Source organism: Podarcis vaucheri (assembly GCF_965113315.1).
Source record: "Podarcis vaucheri genome assembly, chromosome: 12".
NCBI classification, from domain to species: Eukaryota; Metazoa; Chordata; class Lepidosauria; order Squamata; family Lacertidae; genus Podarcis; species Podarcis vaucheri.
Window position 1 is genome coordinate 55,199,201 of NC_138750.1, and position 20,345 is coordinate 55,219,545.

The 20,345-nt window shown below is 43.3% G+C and overlaps 1 protein-coding gene across 1 annotated transcript in view; it reads left to right on the top strand.

Moving 5' to 3' along the window:
• Positions 1-7,800: 7,800 nt before the first annotated feature.
• Positions 7,801-20,345, top strand: part of WDR48 (WD repeat domain 48) — a 33,611-nt gene continuing 21,066 nt past the window's right edge. Inside the window, exons 1-5 of the mRNA XM_082192346.1 lie at positions 7,801-8,063; positions 17,573-17,713; positions 18,731-18,809; positions 19,300-19,382; positions 19,641-19,770. Of these exons, the coding sequence (XP_082048472.1) occupies positions 8,016-8,063; positions 17,573-17,713; positions 18,731-18,809; positions 19,300-19,382; positions 19,641-19,770 (481 nt within the window). The 5' untranslated portion in view covers positions 7,801-8,015. The remainder of the gene's footprint in view (positions 8,064-17,572; positions 17,714-18,730; positions 18,810-19,299; positions 19,383-19,640; positions 19,771-20,345) is intronic.

A 20,345-nucleotide genomic window follows, 5' to 3' on the forward strand; every position in this document is an offset into this window, starting at 1 on the left:
GAGGTATCCAGTTGTCCAATACCAGTGGGGGGCAATACCTCTCTTGCATGAATACATTATTATTGATATGATTATTTTGTTGCTGCCTATATATACACAGAGGGACGTGGGTGGCGCTGTGGGTTAAACCACAGAGCCTAGGACTTGCCAATCAGAAGGTTGGCAGTTCAAATCCCCATGACGGGGTGAGCTTCCGTCGCTCGGTCCCTGCTCCTGCCAACCTAGCAGTTCGAAAGCACGTCTAGTGCAAGTAGATAAATAGGTACTGCTCTGGCGTTTCCTTGTGCTGCTCTGGTTCGCCAGAACCATGGTCATGCTGGCCACATGACCCGGAAGCTGTACGCCGGCTCCCTCGGCCAATAAAGCGAGATGAGCGCTGCAACCCCAGAGTCGGCCACGACTGGACCTAATGGTCAGGGATCCCTTTACCTTTTATATACACACAGAGCAGCCCCAGGCAATGTTAGAGGCGGGGAGGGATAGCACGTTTTGCCTCCCAGAGGTTGAGGTAGTTGCGGAGGAAAGGGCATTGGTACGTGGGCCGGCAGGAGCATGGCACGTCGCACGTGGGGTGTGGCAAGTCACACGCGGGGGCGTAGCACGTCGCACGTGGGGGTGTTGCACGTGTGAGCATTCCAAGGGGGAGGCGCCTGCCTGCCTGAGCATCCTATTGGAGGCATCCGCCCATGCAAGCGTTGTCCTAATGGGACAGCGCCCGCCTGAGCAAGCATCCCAAGGGGGAGGTGCCCGTCCGTGCAAGCATCGTCTCAATAAGGCAGTGCCCATTTGTGCGAGTGTCCCAAGGGGGAGGCACCCGCCCGTGGCGATGTCACCCCTCCGGCTGGCACCTGGGGCGGACTGCCCCCCCCCCGCCCCTTCCTCTGCCACTGGGTTGAGGAAGGCATTACAAATGCCTTTGCTGTTTGTTTTCATGTGCACCTCACAGCAACAACAAAAAGGGGCATCTAATCAAACCATTTTAAGAAGTCCTGAAGTTTGCTGAGGGCCACCAAAAACAGCCTCAAGGGCTGCATGTGGCCCCTGGGTCATGTGTTGGACCACCCTACTGTAAACTAAAAACATTTTTTTCAGGTGAAACAATTAAATGATACTTCAGAAAACCAAGACTGATAATGAATACTCAAAACAGCAAGTTGGAGCATGGCACCCATGAAAATGTAAAACACACTTGTGAGTTGACATGCCACCTTTCTGTTTGAAATGGCATGCTGGTATCTTCACTTACAAGCCAACTGGTTTGATTTCTTCCTTTTTATCTTTTGCCCCTCAAATGCATATCAAGGGGCAACTCAGAAATAGGGGACAGAATAATATACTTCAGAGTAAATGCATTAAAAAACACAACAGAACGGGTGTGTTTCAGCCACCGATTCTTAGAGAGGCTTCTAAACAACAAGCTGAGTCCCAAAACATAAAAGAATTTCGAGTAAAAACCAAGAATAAATGTATTTGCAATGAATTTGAAAAAGATAGCTTGCAGAGAGATGCATTGGTACTCCACCAATACAATTGATTCAGCTTTAATCCTAGAGTTTACAGCTGAACATAAGAAAGCCAAGGTGTTTTGCCAACTATAGGGGTGGGGTGGAAAAGGATATGTGCTCAAGAGCAGGTGGACAGTAATAACACATCTCTTTCTTACTGTAAGAATCTAGTAAATCTGTACAATTTAGTACAACTCTAAACGCTTCACAAACAATGCAACCAGAACGGTCAGTTGAATGTTTCCCAGGTGTTTTATTCCTGACCACAAAATTTATGTGCCATGCCTGTAAGGCATACATTGAATCAGTAACTTCACACTGCCTTCTCAGAATTCTACATAATTCTTCATAAGCAAGAACTTTTTAAAAAATAATAATAGCAGCATTCCTATCAGATACAAATAACCATACTTTTATGAAATAAAAAAGAAGACATTTTCAACAGTTTCCTGTAATTTTCTCACATTTTCCAGTTCATTCTCATTGCCAACAAGATTACTTACATTTTTCTGTGCAACAGCATCAATTTCATTAGAATACAGCAGACTTTCCCCCAAGTTGATCTTTTTCCAAAATAGCAAACAGTTCACCTTTCTTTGTCAGATTCCACATTATTCTTTAGAAATTTCTTCCTTGCTTTCTCTTAAGCTGAAACTGTAATTTGTACAGACTTGTGATGGAATGGGAATGTCAAGGAGGAGGAGCATGCTTTCTGGCTTGAGATAAATAAATTGGATCCCAAGAGATTATACAGGAAACAAAATAATCTGAGGAAGTAAATGGAGATGGTAGTAATTCTACATTATCAACTTCTAAAAGGCACAAGTTATTTCATCTGTTGAAACACTGTGAAGCTAATGACACAAAAAGGTTTTGCTCACCAGAACCAAGGGAAAAGAGCAATTAGGTAACAATCTGTCTTGCAGTCTCTTAAATATGTACTTAGTGAGCCGATATTTTCTATTACGTAACATTAATTTCCAGTGGCATTCCAACTACTTTGATATTAATAGAATATTTCTTTTCTTGCTTTAAAAGATCTCTTTGATGTATATAGGGATTAATCTGTATGCTATAGATGGAAGGTAGCAGGATGAGATTTAAAGAGCTGAGCAGGACCTTTCTTCATTTGTAAGTGCGGTTCTGAATGCATGGCAGGAGATACCCATAAGTGTCTATAGAGCCTTTCTTCTTACATTGGGCTTGGTACACTGCAATTCAACTGTCAGTTAACAGTACTATATAGACTAATTGCACAATCCTATACACACATACCAAAATGTAAATTCCACTGAGACCATTGATTAGAATGCAAGGTTGCAATATATATAATTGTTAAAAAAATTACCAAAAAATAAACACATCATTTGTTATATGGATATTGAATCACCCAACTCATGTCTTATTGAATAGTCTCCAGCCCTTGAATAGAAGAAGAAGAAGAAGAGTTTGGATTTGATATCCCGCCTTTCACTCCCCTTCAGGAGTCTCAAAGCGGTTAACATTCTCCTTTCCCTTCCTCCCCCACAACAAACACTCTGTGAGGTGAGTGGGGCTGAGAGACTTCAGAGAAGTGTGACTGGCCCAAGGTCACCCAGCAGCTGCATGTGGAGGAGCGGAGACGCGAACCCGGTTCCCCAGATTACGTGACTACCGCTCTTAACCACTACACCACACTGGCTCTCAGTTGCTGTGCTATTCAGTTGTTATTAGCTCCATAACATGAAAATGTGGACCTGCTGATTTTGTGTATAAACCCCTGCTAGGGAAAGGGGCAAGCTAGAACACTTTTTCTGGTCATTCAGCAAACACAGTAGCCCAACATAATGTCTTTGAAAACCAAAATAAAATTACAGGCTAGGTTCTGTTTATACTTTGTTATTTTATTTTTGTTCTTAGCAGACTATCATTCCCTGATACAGTGGTACCTCAGGTTACATATGCTTCAGGTTACATACGCTTCAGGTTACAGACTCAGCTAACCCAGAAATAGACCTCGAGTTAAGAACTTTGCTTCAGGATGAGAACAGAAATCGTACTCTGGCGGTGCGGCAGAAGCAGGAGGCCCTATTAGCTAAAGTGATGCTTCAGGTTAAGAACAGTTTCAGGTTAAGTACGGACCTCCGGAACGAATTAAGTACTTAACCTGAGGTACTACTGTACTTTGCTATTTGTTGCTAATGCAGTGAAATATTAGCTACTCAGAAGTAAGTACCATGGGGTAAATATAAAAGAAAAAACAACAGAAAGTGGGTAGGGTTTTGTGTACTTGAAAGACTCTCTTAGAACAATCCCCTTGATTTGTCCTTTTCTCCCACAAGCAGGCAAAAGACCCAACTAAATTGTCTGCTTGGTTTTCCATGGCCTAGAACAGGCTTCCTCAACCTCGGCCCTCCAGATGTTTTGAGACTACAATTCCCATCGTCCCTGACCACTGGTCCTGCTAGCTAGGGATCATGGGAGTTGTAGGCCAAAACATCTGGAGGGCCGAGTTTGAGGAAGGCTGGCATAGAACCTAGATGGGGAAAAGAGAACACACACACACACACACACACACACACACACATATATATATATGATGGTGATTTAAAAGTTTACACTGTTGCATGTTATTATTTTGGTCATAATCTTGTCTACTAATTTGACTTCAACATATTACTAAAAAATTATACACACAGAAATGGTAAATACCACATTCCTTGAGAGTTTGTTTCTAAACATGTCAGGAATAGAGAACACAGCTTTTCATACACAGCTGTTGTTTCCCCCCACAATGCTCACAAATGTTTGCTGGCATTTACGGCCACAGACGTTAGTAATAAAGATTTCCCGGATAAGCTGATGATATACTCTGACTCTTATCTACACTTTAATTGATAAAGTATGTTTCATAAAAACATACTTATGTTTCAGCATAAAAAGTGGTTCCTGTTTCCTTCCACTGTACCATACAAAGATGCAAGGTGGTGTATATTTTAAATGCCTGTTTAGAGAATAACAGGATGTGAACAGCTTTTAAGACAAGTACACATTAGGGCTGTATTTTAAGACAAATAAGCATTAAAGTATTCTTTGGTCTTTTAAATGGACAAGTATGCACTTAATAAATGGGGAAATTTGCACAACACAATAATCCTTGCCATTTCTTTGTGCCCATTCAGACCATGGCTTATGTTCTAAACATCAAATTAATCACAGCCATGCTACAGAAATGCAAATATGACTATTCAAAAAAACTAACTATGGTGTATTATAAACAATGATTACCAAAAAATGGTGTTAATGATTAACCTATTTTTGTGCCACAGCAGAAGTGTAATTTGCTTGGGTAACTCTCTTTCTAGTGAGTAAGGTGCAACTATGCCTTCTTGCCCATGCCGTAAGATCAGCAGATGCCTTAAAATCAGTAGATAAGCCCTTTTTGTGGTCTCTATGCAGGATTGGGGACGCGGGTAAAAGCCTCAGTGCCTAGGGCTTGCCGATCGAGAGGTCGGCGGTTCGAATCCCCGCGGCGGGGTGCGCTCCCGCTGCTCGGTCCCAGCGCCTGCCAACCTAGCAGTTCGAAAGCACCCCCGGGTGCAAGTAGATAAATAGGTACCGCTTACCAGCGGGAAGGTAAACGGCGTTCCGTGTGCTGCGCTGGCTCGCCAGATGCAGCTTTGTCACGCTGGCCACGTGACCCGGAAGTGTCTCCGGACAGCGCTGGCCCCCGGCCTATAGATGTGAGATGGGCGCACAAACCCCAGAGTCTGTCAAGACTGGCCCGCTCGGGCAGGGGTACCTTTACCTTTACCTTTATGCAGGATTAAATGGGGTGAGGTAGGGTGCAAGAGGCCATTAGCAATTCATTGTATGCAAAACCTCCTTCTACTAAGCTGTGTCCCGCCTATCTCTTGGCAACACTGTTACAAGATCTAATTGTTGACATCCATCTGTCTTGGGAGACAATGGAGGAGTACGCCTTTGGGGATGAAGTCAAACTGTTAGAAGGTTGCAGTGCCTGCTGTGGCTGTAGAGACCTAATGATGTCATCCAAATCAGGGATTTATCCTGCTGCTCCTCTTCCATTGTGAAATATGCCATAATCACCTAGTAATGCCTTTCCGCATTCTGCATGGCAAAAACAGGAGAGTCCTTTACACAAATATCAGAAATTGCATTTCATTCTCCCTGGACACTAGGAGTGAGTGACCATTCCCAAAGAAACCTCAAAGAGTGCATGCAGTGTGAAACTGCTTATTACAGTTCACCAAGTGATCCAATTCTACCTCCGATTGCTTCAATCAGCATAAAGATATTTTCTTTGAATGTGTCGATTAGCTTACCAATACCAGAATGTCTGTGTTATCAGTAACAACTGTTTTGTGAATGGCCACTGATACTGATGTAACGATCACTCTGCACTTTGCATATTTCATTTCTCTCTTGCAATCCCACCCAGCCACCCTATTATAATACCTTAACTTTTATAATACCTCAACTTTGCATCTGGTGGAAGGTTCGTGAAAGGTTATACCACAAGTAACTGAGGGTGGGCAATCTTCTGGAGCCCACTTGCAGATTGGAGAAACCATTGTGGGTATCCGACAACCAAGCACACACTTGCAACCAATTGTCTTGGCTACAACGCAGTGCTTCTGATAAGCTGCACTTTGTTGAAGGAAGGGGGCCTTGTGGGCATTATGTTGGCAACCCCTTAGTCTTTAAGATGCCACAAGACTGCCTCCCTCTTGATACACCATACTGCTTCTTGATGCACCATACACAGGACCGCAATATTTCAATGACTGCCTCTCCCACCCCATGAACAAACCCTGACCCTGCAGTTTTCATCAGAGGCCCTTCTTTGCATGCCTCACCTGAGGGATGTATGGAAGGTGGCATTTTCTGTGGCTGCCCCACTTGTTGAATGCTCTTTCCAGGAAGACATGCCTGGCTCCATATTTGTCAGTTTTTGGACGCCAGGCTTTGGCCTTTGGTTAATTAACGTTGCCTCTTATGGTGTTGCTCATCATTTAGTGTGGTGGGAACGACTTGGTCCTTCTTAAAGTGCTATTTTTGCTTTGGCTTTTGGTTAATTAACGTTGCCTCTTATGGTGTTGCTCATCATTTAGTGTGGTGGGAAGGACTTGGTCTGCAGGATGATCATTTTATCTATTTTGCATTGTCATGGTTCTTCTACCCCCACGCCCCAATTTTAAACTGTCGGCAAAATGGATCCAGAACACTTTCATGGCCCGTTTGCGAAGCAGTGTACAATTAGCCATATTCTGTATCTATCCTGTGGTTTCTTTGAACTACTGTTTCAGTGCATTCTTCTCCAAACCAGCTTCAATCTAATCTGAGGAAAAAGAACGCGCTAGCTGTCTTTCTAATCAGTAATGTGTACACAGCCTTTTCACTCTAAAACGTGACTTAATAATTGCTGCAATATTGATAATACAGTCAGCAAAGGGCAATAATCTTGGGGGGTTATTTTATGGTGTCTTTGTGCTGACCTTTGGGTACTCAACTAATGAAAAGGTGAGGGAACTTCGATAAGTTTAATTTAACTTTATTGTTAGGGGCACTTGTATTGCCCACCCTGAGGCATGGGGCTGGGCGATTAATACACCAAAATAAATACATAATGTTATGTACTGAGTTGAATAGGATCCAAACTGCAGCCGTCTGATTGGTCCTAGAACAATAGGATCCAAATTGCAGCAGTCTGATTGGTCCAAGAACAATGCAGCAGTCTGATTGGTTGGCAGGAAGCACCCAATCATGCTCCAGATATAAGTGAATCCACAACCTGATTGGCTTACAGTAGAATTCCAGAATTAACCAATCATGTGCAGCCCATTGTGTAAATAATGTATATAAAGCAGATACTCTGAGGGGACATTCATTCATTCCTCCTCACCACTATGAGCTGAATAAAGAGCATGAAATCACTTTGCGACTCTGAGTATATTTCACATAACCTGCTGGTTCTGAGGTGAATCAATGCACCCAGCAACGTACAGGTGAATAACCATAACGTGTGGGCAACGTGGAAAGGAATGTGATATGGGCAAACATGAGAAAGCCCGTGAAAGCCGAGCTCTGACTGAGGTACCACACAGCCGAACCTCGCGCCCTTTTATCATCTCGGTGGGGGTGGGGCAGAGAAGGAGCAGCGCGAGCGACGCTTCCAACTGTCACCTTCTCTCCCTACTGATTAGACCAGCCCCCGCAAATCTCGCGAGACCAAGTACCCCTCCTTCCTCGCCCGGTTCGCCGGCATCCCTCACAATAACGGCCGCCATGGCAACCGCGCAAGCCACGCCCCTTCCACTAACGTCCTTCGTCCCTTCCACTCCTGTGACTCGCCCCGCTGCCCGAGATTTGAAAGGGGTGCGGCTGCAGCAGTAGTAGCAGCAGCAGGAGCAGGAGCCTCCTGAGGCGGGACTTCCGGAGCGCCTCCAGCCTCTCTTTTCCCTGTCCACCCCCTTGCTCGGACGTGACGACAGAGTGTCAACATGCAAGATGGCGGCTCATCACCGACAGAACACGGCGGGGCGGCGGAAAGTGCAGGTGAAGGGAGCGAAGCGGTGCCGGTTGGAGGGGGAGGCTTGGCCGAAGGGCGGAGGAGAAGAGCGCGGGGGCCCCGCGGCCTCGCTGGAGGGAGAAAGGCCGGGAGAAACGGCGATAAAGGCGGGGGCCGGGATGAGGAAGGGGACGGGTTGGAGGAAGCGCGGGAAGAAGCCGGGTGGGGGGGGGGAGGGATGAAGGGCGGAGCGGCCTCAGCTTGGGAAAGATATTCTGGGAGCTAGAGAAATTGCCGCAAGACCCTGGCTTTCTCCTGCCCGTCCTCAGCTGCTGGCGCTTTTAACGGCGGGAGAGAACGGAATAAACTGCTTAGGGACTCCCTTTGCGAAGTGGTCATCGTCTTGTCCCACGAGATTGTGATGCTTTTGGCCTTTACCGCTCCAGGGCTCTGCCTGTGGGTGTTAGTATTTCAGCGCGCGGTTTCCGCCAGCTGCGGCCCCGGTGTTGAAAACATCAAAGTCCAAACATCTTCTCCACTCACCGTAGTGAATAGGTTTAGGGCCCGTGTGGGTGTAGCAGCTAGTGCTGGGACGATCCAAGGTCAGATCCTTACTTGGACATAGAAGTCACTGGGTGGCTTTGGGTCAGTCACTGTGTCTCTGTCGAACCTGCCTCACAGGGTGGTTGTGACATAAAGTGGGGCTGAGTAGAACCATGTACATGTCCCAGGGCTCCTTGGAGTAGAGGTGAAAGTTAAATGTTAGTTAAACATCACATGAAGGTAGTGCTTTAATTGAGAGAGCATTGAAAAAGTGTGATCTTTACTGCTGGCAGTTTGAGGCTACAGTTTGGAATTCTACCACTAATGTCTACTACAGTGGTGCCTCGCAAGACGAAATTAATTCGTTCTGCGAGTTTTTTCGTCTTGCGAATTTTTCATCTTGCGAAGCACGGTTTCCCATAGGAATCCATTGAAACGGTTTCCCATAGGAATGCATTAACGGTTTTAAGAAAAAGGAAACAAACTTGCAAGACGTTTTCGTCTTGCGAAGCAAGCCCATAGGGAAATTCGTCTTGCGAAGCAACTCAAAAAATGAAAAACTCTTTTGTCTTGCAAGTTTTTTGTCTTGCGAGGCATTCGTCTTGCGAGGTACCACTGTATCTCCTTTTGGGTAGTGTTTATGTGTGTGTCTGTGCTCACTGTACTTTTTGGCCAAGATTGGTTCCTCAGAGATGACTTACAATTAAAATCTGCACAGAGGGGAAATGTAGCTTCAGTTGTAGCTTGGGTAAAAGACTGTCACTCAGTAGTGGTAGAGCATCTGGTGTGCATGCAAGAGATTCTGTGTTCAGTTCTCACCATATCCAGGTGGGACTGGGGAAGACTCCTGTCTGAAATCCAATCAGTTTGGACAATACCAAGTTAAATGGACAAATAATGTGATTATTACTAGGCAGCTTTCTAAGTATATGTGTTGGGGATAATAGTCTAGGTTCCAGACACCTCTGTAGCTGATGGAAACAGACTGGCTAATGTAGGCTGTGGGCCTTGTTGATCTACTCTGGCTAGACTTGTCATGTAAGGGGAACTCTGCTTGTTGAATTCTGAATGTTCTTCACAAAGAGGCTCAAGAACGTGGTTATGTACATAAAAATTGCTGACAATGATCAGTTTCCATGGTTTATCTTTCCACTCTTCTGAGTTGCTTTTTATTCTAGGAGTTTGGAATAGAGGAAAAATAAAGGGTTAAAAGGTATTTTAACAATGTTTCTGTGACGATAATGTATCCCATATCTAAACTAACAATTTGAGTTTTGTGGGGGGGTTTCTCCACAGGCACCCTCAACTTATCTCTGTTCGTATCTGTCAATTATTTCCTCATTATGGCTCAGTTTATTGAAAAGTTTATGTAGCAGACCTGTGTGGTGTAATGGTAATGGGCTAGGCTAGGATCAGGGTGAACTGGGTTCAAATCCTTACTGCCATGCAGCACAATAGCTGATAACAGTTGGCCATGACTGGCTCAGTTATCCATCATCCTTCCAACAACACAGTGACATCACAATATGGAATCCAGTTGCCTATATGACAATGAGTTTTTTAGCAACTGAAATGCCTTGATATAGAAGGACGTGTCCCTTTGCCTCTTGCCTTTTAAAGCAGTCCAAGTTAATTTCCATCACCACATATTGTAGCAACAAATTCCATAGTATGACTATGTGTTATATCAAGAAGTACTTCCCTTTGCCCATCCTTAATCTCTCACCATTCACCTTTATGGGATGACCTCTGCTTCTGTTATTATTATTATTATTCATTCACTTATATACCGCCCTATACCCAGATCTCTCAAGGCGGTTCACAAGACCGCAACATATAAAATGTAACCAAAAGCAATAACCCAATAGCCCCCCCCCAAACCCCACACATTTAAAATGGGCATAGGATGTAAATCAGATCAACCAGAGGCCTGGTTAAAAAGGAACATTTTCCCCTGGCGCCTAAAGGCATATAATGAAGGTGCCAGGCGAACTTCCCAGGGGAGAGCATTCCATAGACTGGGAGCCACTGCGGAGAAGGCCCGTTCTCGTGTTGCTACCCTCCGGACCTCTTGAGGAGGAGGCATATGAAGGAGGCCCTCAGAAGATGATCTCAGGGACCGGGTAGGTTCATATGGGAAGAGGCGGTCCTTGAGGTATTGTGGTCCTGAGCCATCCTGGTTCTAGTGTTATGACAGGAACAGAAGAATGAATTATTTATAAACCTCTTATCTTTTTTTCTAAATCCAAAACTCGCCCCAGCATTGTAACTTCTGCCCCCAAAGCTTTTTAACATCCATATGAAGCCATTGGGAGCAGTCACCAGGAGGTTTGGATCACGGTGTCATCAGTATACTGATGTCAGCTCTACTTTTCCATTAAACCTGAGTCATGAGAGGTTGCACATAAGGAGATCATCTAATGGAGCCTAGTTAGTTTTGCCATGACCTGATTATCATTGGCTGGTGGTAACATAAAGATGGGCTTTTTCACTGGTAGCAATTGTGTTTGTGGAATGCCCACGCTGCTGAGCTACAAGAGGCACCATCAATGTTGACATTCCACCACCTGAAAACGCACCTGCTTAGCCAAGCATTTCCCTGAATTTAATTGTGAATTTATTGTTTTAACTGTTTTTTAAATGTTTTAATTATGTTTCTAAACTGTTTTATTATTTATTTTAATTAAGGGTGTTTTAATAGCACTGTCTATTTTAATAATGCAATGAATTGATAGTTGTAAACCACTTCAAAGCCATTTTGGCATATAAGTAGTACATTCATTAATTATAATGGAGTTGCTGCAGCATTTGGGTTGCCCTTTTCTGCATTGTTTCTACCTCCATAAGTTCAGCTCCTGAATTGTACATACCATGCTAAGTGTGGTTAATAATAATAATAATAAATATTACTACTCCGCCCATCTGGCTGGGTTGCCCCAGCCACTCTGGGCGGCTTACAGCATATATAAAAACAGCTTTAAAAGTAGTTATGTTAGCCATTCTCCAGTGATCAGGCACTGAAGCCATCTTAGGGACAGGTTGCATATTTTTTTAAAAAGATCAGCTGTTTTACATTTCAGCTCTTTAAGAACTCTCAGATGAACTCAGTGATATCTTACTTTTTTATTTGTTGATAAAGCCTAGAGTTTAATAATTGTCACTTCAATTCATCCCGGTTCTTTAAACTCTCTAAGAATGTCAAATCAGGCATAGGTATCTGCCCTATGTATTCAGCTGTGAATACAGATGCAAATCATTTGGCTTCTCTGCAATCTCCTCCTCCTACTTTAGCAGATCTTTAGCTGCTTTGTTGTCTTTAACCAGCTGTGGACAGACTTTGGTCTGTATTCTGCTTTTGAAGTACTTAACATATTTTTTATTAATATTTTTAAACAACATAGTGAAATTCTTTAAAATTTCTTTTCTTCTTGCATTTTGTTGTCAAAGTTTGCATTCCTATGAGAAATTGCAGGAGATATTCCTACTGTTTCCTTCCTTGTCTATACCACAGCACAAATGAGATAAATTCTTGCCTCTCTCCAGAACCATCTACACATGCTAGAGAAATTGAAGTAGTAGTGTGGCATTTGGAGTCTTTGGTCTTACTGTAGCCGTTTTTTGTAGCACTCTGGCAGACCTGATTACTAATCAAAGCTTTAGATAATACAGGAATTTATTCAAAATATCTTTCTCATAATCCTTAAATGAGCAGGTGACGTAAGGTCTCAATAATAAGAAAATTGCACATTACTGATGCATATTCTCAGCAGCAGCAATTTGCTACAACTCTCAGACACTTATGCTGAAGTAAATGGGGCTTAATGGCTTCTTTCCCTATTATGGAATACACCATTATAGTAGTAATTGTAACTATAAAACATAATTGCTAAATCCATCAGCAAATTTTAGATTTTGGAAATTGCGCGAAATGGTTAAGATTTAGATCATTTGCATTTCCTTCAATAAGAGCCCATATGGTGTAGTGGTTAGAGTGTTGGACTAGGACCTGGAAGACAAGGTTCAAATCCCTGCTTGGCCATAAAGCTGTCTGGGTCACCCTCTCTCAGCCTAACCTGTCACAAGGATATTGTGAAAATAGAATTGGGGCGGGGGGGGGGAGAAGCATCTACGTCACCTTGAGCTCCTTGGAGGAAAGGTGGAAAATAAATGTAGGAATTAAATAGGAATTAAATAATGGTAGCATATAGACCAAAAGGGCACATATCTTCAACTACTTCAAATGTTGTGATCAAAGCAAACAGATGCTTATGAAGACCTGCCTAATGCCCCATGATCCTTTTTGTTTTGAAGTTTCTCAGCTTTGAGACAGGTAAACCTAGAGAGCAGGGGTGAGGAGCCTTTCATGTGCCATACCATATTGCTTCAAAAGTAACTAATCTGTCAAAGGCTGCATGCTGGTCAGGGTGGAGCTCATAGAGGTTGTGGCATTCATTTTTTTCCTCTTTCTGCCACCCCCTTTCTCCCATATTTTTAGGTGGCAAAGAGAGAGGGAAATTAAACAATCCATATCATTATAAGTTAACAACAATTTAAAATACAAATAGAAGCAAACAAAGTGCAGTAGAAAATAGGCTGATGGGAGCAGGTTTTCCTTCGCTGCTGCAGTACACATGACCTTCCATGAAGAAGGCATCTCCCAGTCATTCGAGGGGGAATAGGCAATTGAGTTGAGACTTCAACCTCTCTCAAATTGCATGAGATTATCATTGCACCCACACGGTGGAACCAGTGTTGTAGTTGCAGTTGCATTGCATGGTCATTCTTGCTGCTACTTATATTCCCAAACTGTTTCCTTTCAGAATTAGCAGTACTTGTGGGATGCAGGTGGCGCTGTGGGTTAAACCACAGAGCCTAGGACTTGCCAATCAGAAGGTCGGCGGTTCAAATCCCTGCGACGGGGTGAGCTCCCGTTGCTCAGTCCCTGCTCCTGCCAACCTAGCAGTTCGAAAGCATGTCAAAGTGCAAATAGATAGGGGGGCCACCAGGTGGCGCATTGGAAGATGGCCGACAATAACATCTCTCTGACCCATACGAGGTAATTAAGAGGCTGCTATGGGAAGTATGCAGTCTTCCTACCCCCCCCCCCAGGAGATGGGGGGGCTGCCTTGCCAGCGGTGTCCACAATGCACCCCCAGATCTGAGGTCTGGGGGTGCCGGTCACTTGGCATGAGCCCTTGATGCGGTCAGCTCTTCCTGACGCCGATTCCAATCAGCGCGTGCTGGTTGCTTCAGCTCGGAATTATAATTGGAAACATACGATTGGAATGAAGCTGAAGCACATACATCAAGTAACGCTCGAGAGATAAGACTGCTGATTAATGGATCTCTGTGACCGGGAGTGACGGACGGATAAGTAAATCTTCTGATGAATCACCATTAAGAGACTGTATGTTTGGAACGAAGCGGGGGTGGTGGTGGAGGAAAAAACCTTTTTTCTTTGTACTATGTGATATTAATAACCCTTCACCCCAGAAAGAAACAAGATAGTTGCTTTTCACTAATCACAAGCAGGAAATTAAGAACTGTGTGGGATGGAATATAGCTAAAGAAAGGATTGGTAAACAATGAGAACGGAGGAAAATTCTATGACGCAGTCAAAAAATGGCGTCTCGCCAAGACAGGCTTGCCGGAGAAAGAAGGACAGGGGGAGGAGAATCAGGACCATTGGAATGAGAAGGATTGCTGGAATGTAATTTTGACCTGACAGAGCCTCCTGATATACTGGGCAAGTCTGAGAAAAGTAAAGGACAGATCGAAGATTTTTATTTTTTTTTATGGAAGCGAGGAACAGTGGCTGTCCCTGAGCGATATGATCTTTGGAGAGTACAAAACCCACACAGAGCATGTCTGTTTCCAATCTGCTTGTGAAAATTATCAGAGATCGCAAAGAAAGGAATATATGATAACAAGAAGATGAAGAAAGTAATAAAGGACTATCTGGATTGAACTGGATAGAACTGTTTAATTAATGCAGCATTATAAGTGATGTTTGGACTCGTCCGGAGCTTGATGTATGGGTACCCCCAACAAAATTTAAAATTCGGCTGTATTATTTGGAACTAATGTGATTTGGATAATGTGATGTGATTGGCCTGTTAATAAAAATTATTTTTAAAAAAACACACAAAGTGCAAGTAGATAAATAGGTGGCGGGAAGGTAACTGGCGTTTCCTTGCCCTGCTCTGGTTCTCCAGAAGCGGCTTAGTCATGCTGGCCCCATGACCCGGAAGCTGTACGCCGGCTCCCTTGGCCAATAAATCGAGATGAGCGCCGCAACCCCAGAGTCGGTCATGACTGGACCTAATGGTCAGGGGTCCCTTTGTCTTTGTGGGTGGTGAAGTGCCCTTTATAATATTGGTATTTTCTGTGTGGCTTCTTAACAACAATGGTTAACTGCAAAGCGTGGACTAGGATTAATATCATTTGTTGAATTAAACTGCCTACTGGATAACTGAAAAGGCTTTAGTGGACTGGCCCCAATGTATAGCCCACCTTTCTTCAGTCATGGAACTCAAAGTAGCATTCATGGGATTCCTACATGGTCTTCCATCCAGATGTCAATCAGATCCACCCTATCTTTGCTTGGGCAAGGTTGCTGCCTCGTGTGCCTCCAGACCATGCTGTAGGAGGCCTTAGCTAACAATTGGTTGTTAAAACCCAGCCAAATGTCTGTCTTTCTGTGGTTAGACATTTCAATTAACACAATCTTAATGAATGTGCAGAAATGTCTGTTCTTCTTGATCCTTGCATACAGCTCTGGGCAACATTTGGGTAGATGGATTATAGTAACAGAGAATATTCTCGTTGGAGATTGTTCACTTACCTGTCTGAGCCCCAAGCAAAAAACGCTCATGAGCCATACTTCTTGTTGACCTATGCAACATAGAACCTAGATGCAGTTTTCTATTTGAGAATATCACTGTGCTAGTGAGCCCTTCTGTCCCCTGGTTCTCATCCCCCTGTGTGGCTTTGCTTCCATGAAAGTTGAACTGAGAGGCGCTCATCAAGATTCTGATGCATAGCATATTTTTTATTGCTTGTTCTCAAAGCTGAAAGGAGTAGAGTTTGCAATTCTTAATCCTGGATAACAGTACAGTGGTACCTTGGGTTACAGACGCTTCAGGTTACAGACTCTGCTAACCCAGAAACTTTGCTTCAGGATGAGAACAGAAATCGCACGGCGGCGGCAGCGGGAGGCCCCATTAGGTAAAGTGGTACCTCAGGTTAAGAACAGTTTCAGATTGAGAACGGACCTCCAGAACGAATTAAGTTCTTAACCCGAGGTACCACTGTAATCTGTTTTATATACTGGTATGGAATACTTCAGGCATATGAATTGCAAAACTTAGTGTACAACTTTGTGTGAACGACACATTATATGTATCAGTGCCATCTGCTTGCAAAATGCCAAATCATCCTTTGAAATCTAACTCCTGCAGAGGTAAGCTGTTTTTACTGCACGAAAGTCATAAATCATATAGTTTTCCAGAGGGGAAAACACACACACAAGCATCTTTTGATGCTTGAAATCATTCTGTCATTGGGCTGAAATTAGTGTTCTTGACTCAATTTTGGGGGTTGATTATTCCTAATATTTGTAAGTAGTACATTTAGCATTCAAGTTGTAGACGTGACATGAATGCTTAGTTTCTTGTGGAAAACAATGAGCTAGATTTTGTGGGTGGAATTGTCACAGACTCATAGAATTGCAAAGATGGAAGGGACCCTAAGTGTCATCTAATGCAACCTCTTGCAATGCAGGAATCTCAACTAAAGTATCCATGACAGATGACCATCCAACCTCTGCTTAAATACCTTCAGTGAAGAAGGTTCATTGAAGGATTACAACCTTCTGAGTTAAAATAAAAAAATTCCTTCCTGTAGCACCTTAAAGACCAACTAAGTTAGTTCTTGGTATGAGCTTTCGTGTGCATGCACACTTCTTCAGATACACTGAAACAGAAGTTGCCAGATCCTTCTATATAGTGAGAAGGTGGGGAGGGGTATTACTCAGAAGGGTGGTGGGAATAGGAGATTGGCAGATAGCAAAGGTTGCAGCTGCCACCTTTGGTCTCTGAACTGCCTCCCTCTGCCCCAAAGAGAGGTGCTTCCTGACACTGCCATACAGGGATCTGGGAAGCATCCCCTGACCAGCCCCAGAGGCACCATTCGCCTGAGGCGCTTGTAGCCAGGACTGCTGCAACAAACAGCTCTGCAAGCCTTTGGGAGGCAGAGAGGGCATCAGAGGAGGGAGGGCAGGAAAGAGGGACAGAGGCCAGTGGTGCCCTTGGCACCCCTGACTATCATCCAAGTGCCATGGCACACTGGTTGAAAACCACTGCTAAGATAGATTGCTGAAAAAGAAAGCTTCACAGGCAACCAGGTGTGGATATTTTTGTGAAAGGATTTGGGAGCTTAGTTCTGGGACTGCTTGCAAATTCCAGGACTCACCGTGGCCCTTAATTCTTTACTTATGTCCACTTGGCTAGGTCACTGTTTTGCAGCTGGATCAAATTAATGGACCTTGGATTCTAATGAAAAGACATGGTAGATCCCACAAGCTTGAAGTCCACCCCCCCTTGGTGTATGCAGTTCTCCCACTCTGAAGAGCTGAGCAGTGTGATCATATAGTAGTGGAAAACCAGTCAACATTTGCTAACTCTGTGTAAATATAATGTGTTTGCTGTTGTCAACTGCACATGCATTTTTCTTGCTCCATTATGTCATTTCCATAAATAATAGAAAGATGAGGAATAATCTTTCCTCCCTCTTCCAGCGTTATTTAATGGACTTGGGGCAAAGGCGCTCTCTCTCTGTCTCCCGTTTCTCTAATATCTTAGTTGTTTGTGTACGGTGCATTGGATGTTGATGTGTTCCTGATGATGATTTTTTAAATTAATGGAAAGTTGTGTTGAAAATGAGTGGGCAAAACAAAATACTTCTATCTGAGGCTTCTTAATGATTTAATTGGATTTCTGTCAACACATCTTAGGTCTCCTATGTAATTAGAGATGAGGTGGAGAAGTACAATCGAAATGGGGTGAATGCACTGCAGCTGGACCCAGCGCTAAACAGACTTTTTACAGCAGGCCGAGACTCCATCATCAGGATATGGAGCGTCAACCAGCACAAGGTAAACCAAACGCAGAAGCTTTGCTTTAAAAGATGGGCTTAGAATGTTAAATGCAGCCAATCAAGAGTATCTTACACCGTTAAAATCCACTCAGACACTGCAAATCGTTCTTACCACGTACATTAGCATCTTCATTTTTTTTAGACAGGAAAGCACAGTCACAATAACATTTGCCTAATTTGGTGTAAAACGAAATTCTCTTGTTTGTATTTATATACCCCCTTTCAACCAATTTTGGCTCCCAAAGTGGCTTGCAACTAAAATTCTCAAAGTACAGGTACACCGACAAGTTTCCACTGTTGCTGTCCTATTTCTGAAACTGGTTGAGTGACCCATTGCCTCACTCCTTATTTTCCTGTCATCTGCTGTGGTCTTACCAAGCTCCTGGTACCTGGCTAATAGTGAGTTAGTCCAGTCCCATCCAGAAAGTGAAGAGAGACCAGAGGACTTGGGGAGGTGATGCTGGCTAATACTGAAAAGAGTAGTTTCCTTCAAATCCAAAAGGTGTTCTCATTCCCTGGAGTTTTAGCGCATAGCTTTTAAAAATAATTAGAGTGGTTTGTTGAGAGCTAAATTCTGGCTTCTTTCTTGAGCATCCTGAGTGAGATTCACTAACTCACTTATGCTGTTAAAATAATTGCTCTGACCACCCCCACCCTGTCAGAATGATTTTGTTTTTTGTTTAAGAATCTGGGATACAGTAATAACGTACAAGCTATTTTTCTGTGCCTGAGCAAGAGAAAATGAAATGTTTGAAAGCAAATTTGTCAAATTTGAGTGATTTCTCCCTCCCCTCCCACTTCTGTAACTGAAATCTGGTGGTGATGCTAGATCATATTAATTATTTTCCTTAATCTAGCAATCTTGGGATCAAAGTTATGGTTCATGATTTGATTTAGTGTTTAATTGCTGCTCTTCTTTTGTATTTTAAATTTAAAATAAAAATTGCTCTGAACACAGCAAAAATGGCCCCATGAAACAGGAGCAAGGACTCACAATGTTTTTTTTTTATTCCAGCAAGACCCTTATATAGCATCTATGGAACATCATACAGACTGGGTGAATGATATTGTACTCTGCTGCAATGGCAAAACGTGTAAGTGCCTTTTAAAACACTAGATGTTTCTTTTGAGTTACATGTATATTGGTAAATCCTAATTTATATGGTGTTTTTCAAAGACATGCACTGTTTTAGCAATCTTACAACCTTGTGAAGTACCTTAGTAGGTTTATAGACTCCTGCTTTACAAAAGATCTTGAAGTACTGTAGTTTCCAAAAGCTGCTTATCACAGATATAGCAAAGTAAAACATTAATGATGAAATGGCAGAAATATCATAGGAAATTAATTAAAAATCAGTAGGAAAATGCCTGGCACGTGTTTAGCTGGCACCAGGTGCTATGACGGGAGGTGGTCTTGTGGGTCCCATCAGAGGGAGTTCCAGAGCTGTGAATATACCAGCTCTTGTATCATTTCATATGAGCTACTTGCAAGTAAATGGAAATTCTAGTTCTTGAAGGATGGACAGATTCCCTTTGCTACTTCCCACAGAAACATAACCTGTTGTAACTTTTTTTCCTTCGTAGTGATATCTGCTTCATCCGATACTACTGTTAAAGTATGGAATGCACATAAGGGATTTTGCATGTCAACACTAAGGACCCACAAGGTAACAGGAAGCATAGAAATGCCATAAATAATAAGTACTGTATTTCTCCATGTATAACACTAGGTTTCCCCCCTAATAATGACAAAAATTAGGGGGCATCTTATACACAGATAGTGCCGAGGCCATTTTCTTAAATCTGAGTCCCCCAAAATAGGGGGCGTCTTATAGAGGGGGAAATACGGTAATCACTGCGATTGTCAAATCAGTAGTGCCAGTGTTCTAAAGTGCCTTTTTGTCATATCCATTTACTTATTTTAGGATTATGTGAAAGCCTTGGCGTATGCAAAAGATAAAGAGCTGGTGGCATCTGCTGGGCTGGACAGACAGATATTCCTCTGGGATGTAAATACACTAACAGCACTGACTGCCTCAAATAACACTGTCACGAGTAAGTACCCAGAGGATTTAAGCTTATGCTGATCTGTGCAAACCATTTTTTACTGCCATGGGGGGGGGGGTATTTTGTAACCACACAACTTTCTGGAGCAATAGTTCACCGCTGAAACAAAATTGATAGAGTAAGCCTTAACAGGCAGTTAGAAATGACTCCAGTCAGCGTTCAAAGGTCAGTTTTTAAACTTAACAGTATCAGTTAAGTGATATAAAAGGATATGGTCCGAAGACATGTAAGGCAAAGCTAAGTGGGTCTGGTCAGTACCTAGATGGGTGACTGCTAGGAATGGCATGTATTCCACCCTGGGTCCCATAATGCAAGAAAGATGAGATATAAATAGAAGGAAGTAAATAAAATGCAACTCAGTGTTTCCATTAATGACAGGGACACTAGCTGGACCCATATATTCCTGGAACCTGGGCAGAAGTTGCCTACAATGGTTCTGGCTGTAGAAGCACATGGTCTTCATGGGCTTCTGTTTGAGTAGATGCCAGGCCACCTGAGAGTGGGTGAGGTGGGGAAGTTTGTAACAATGTCAAATTCACTTGTTTCCATGTGTCGTAGTGTCT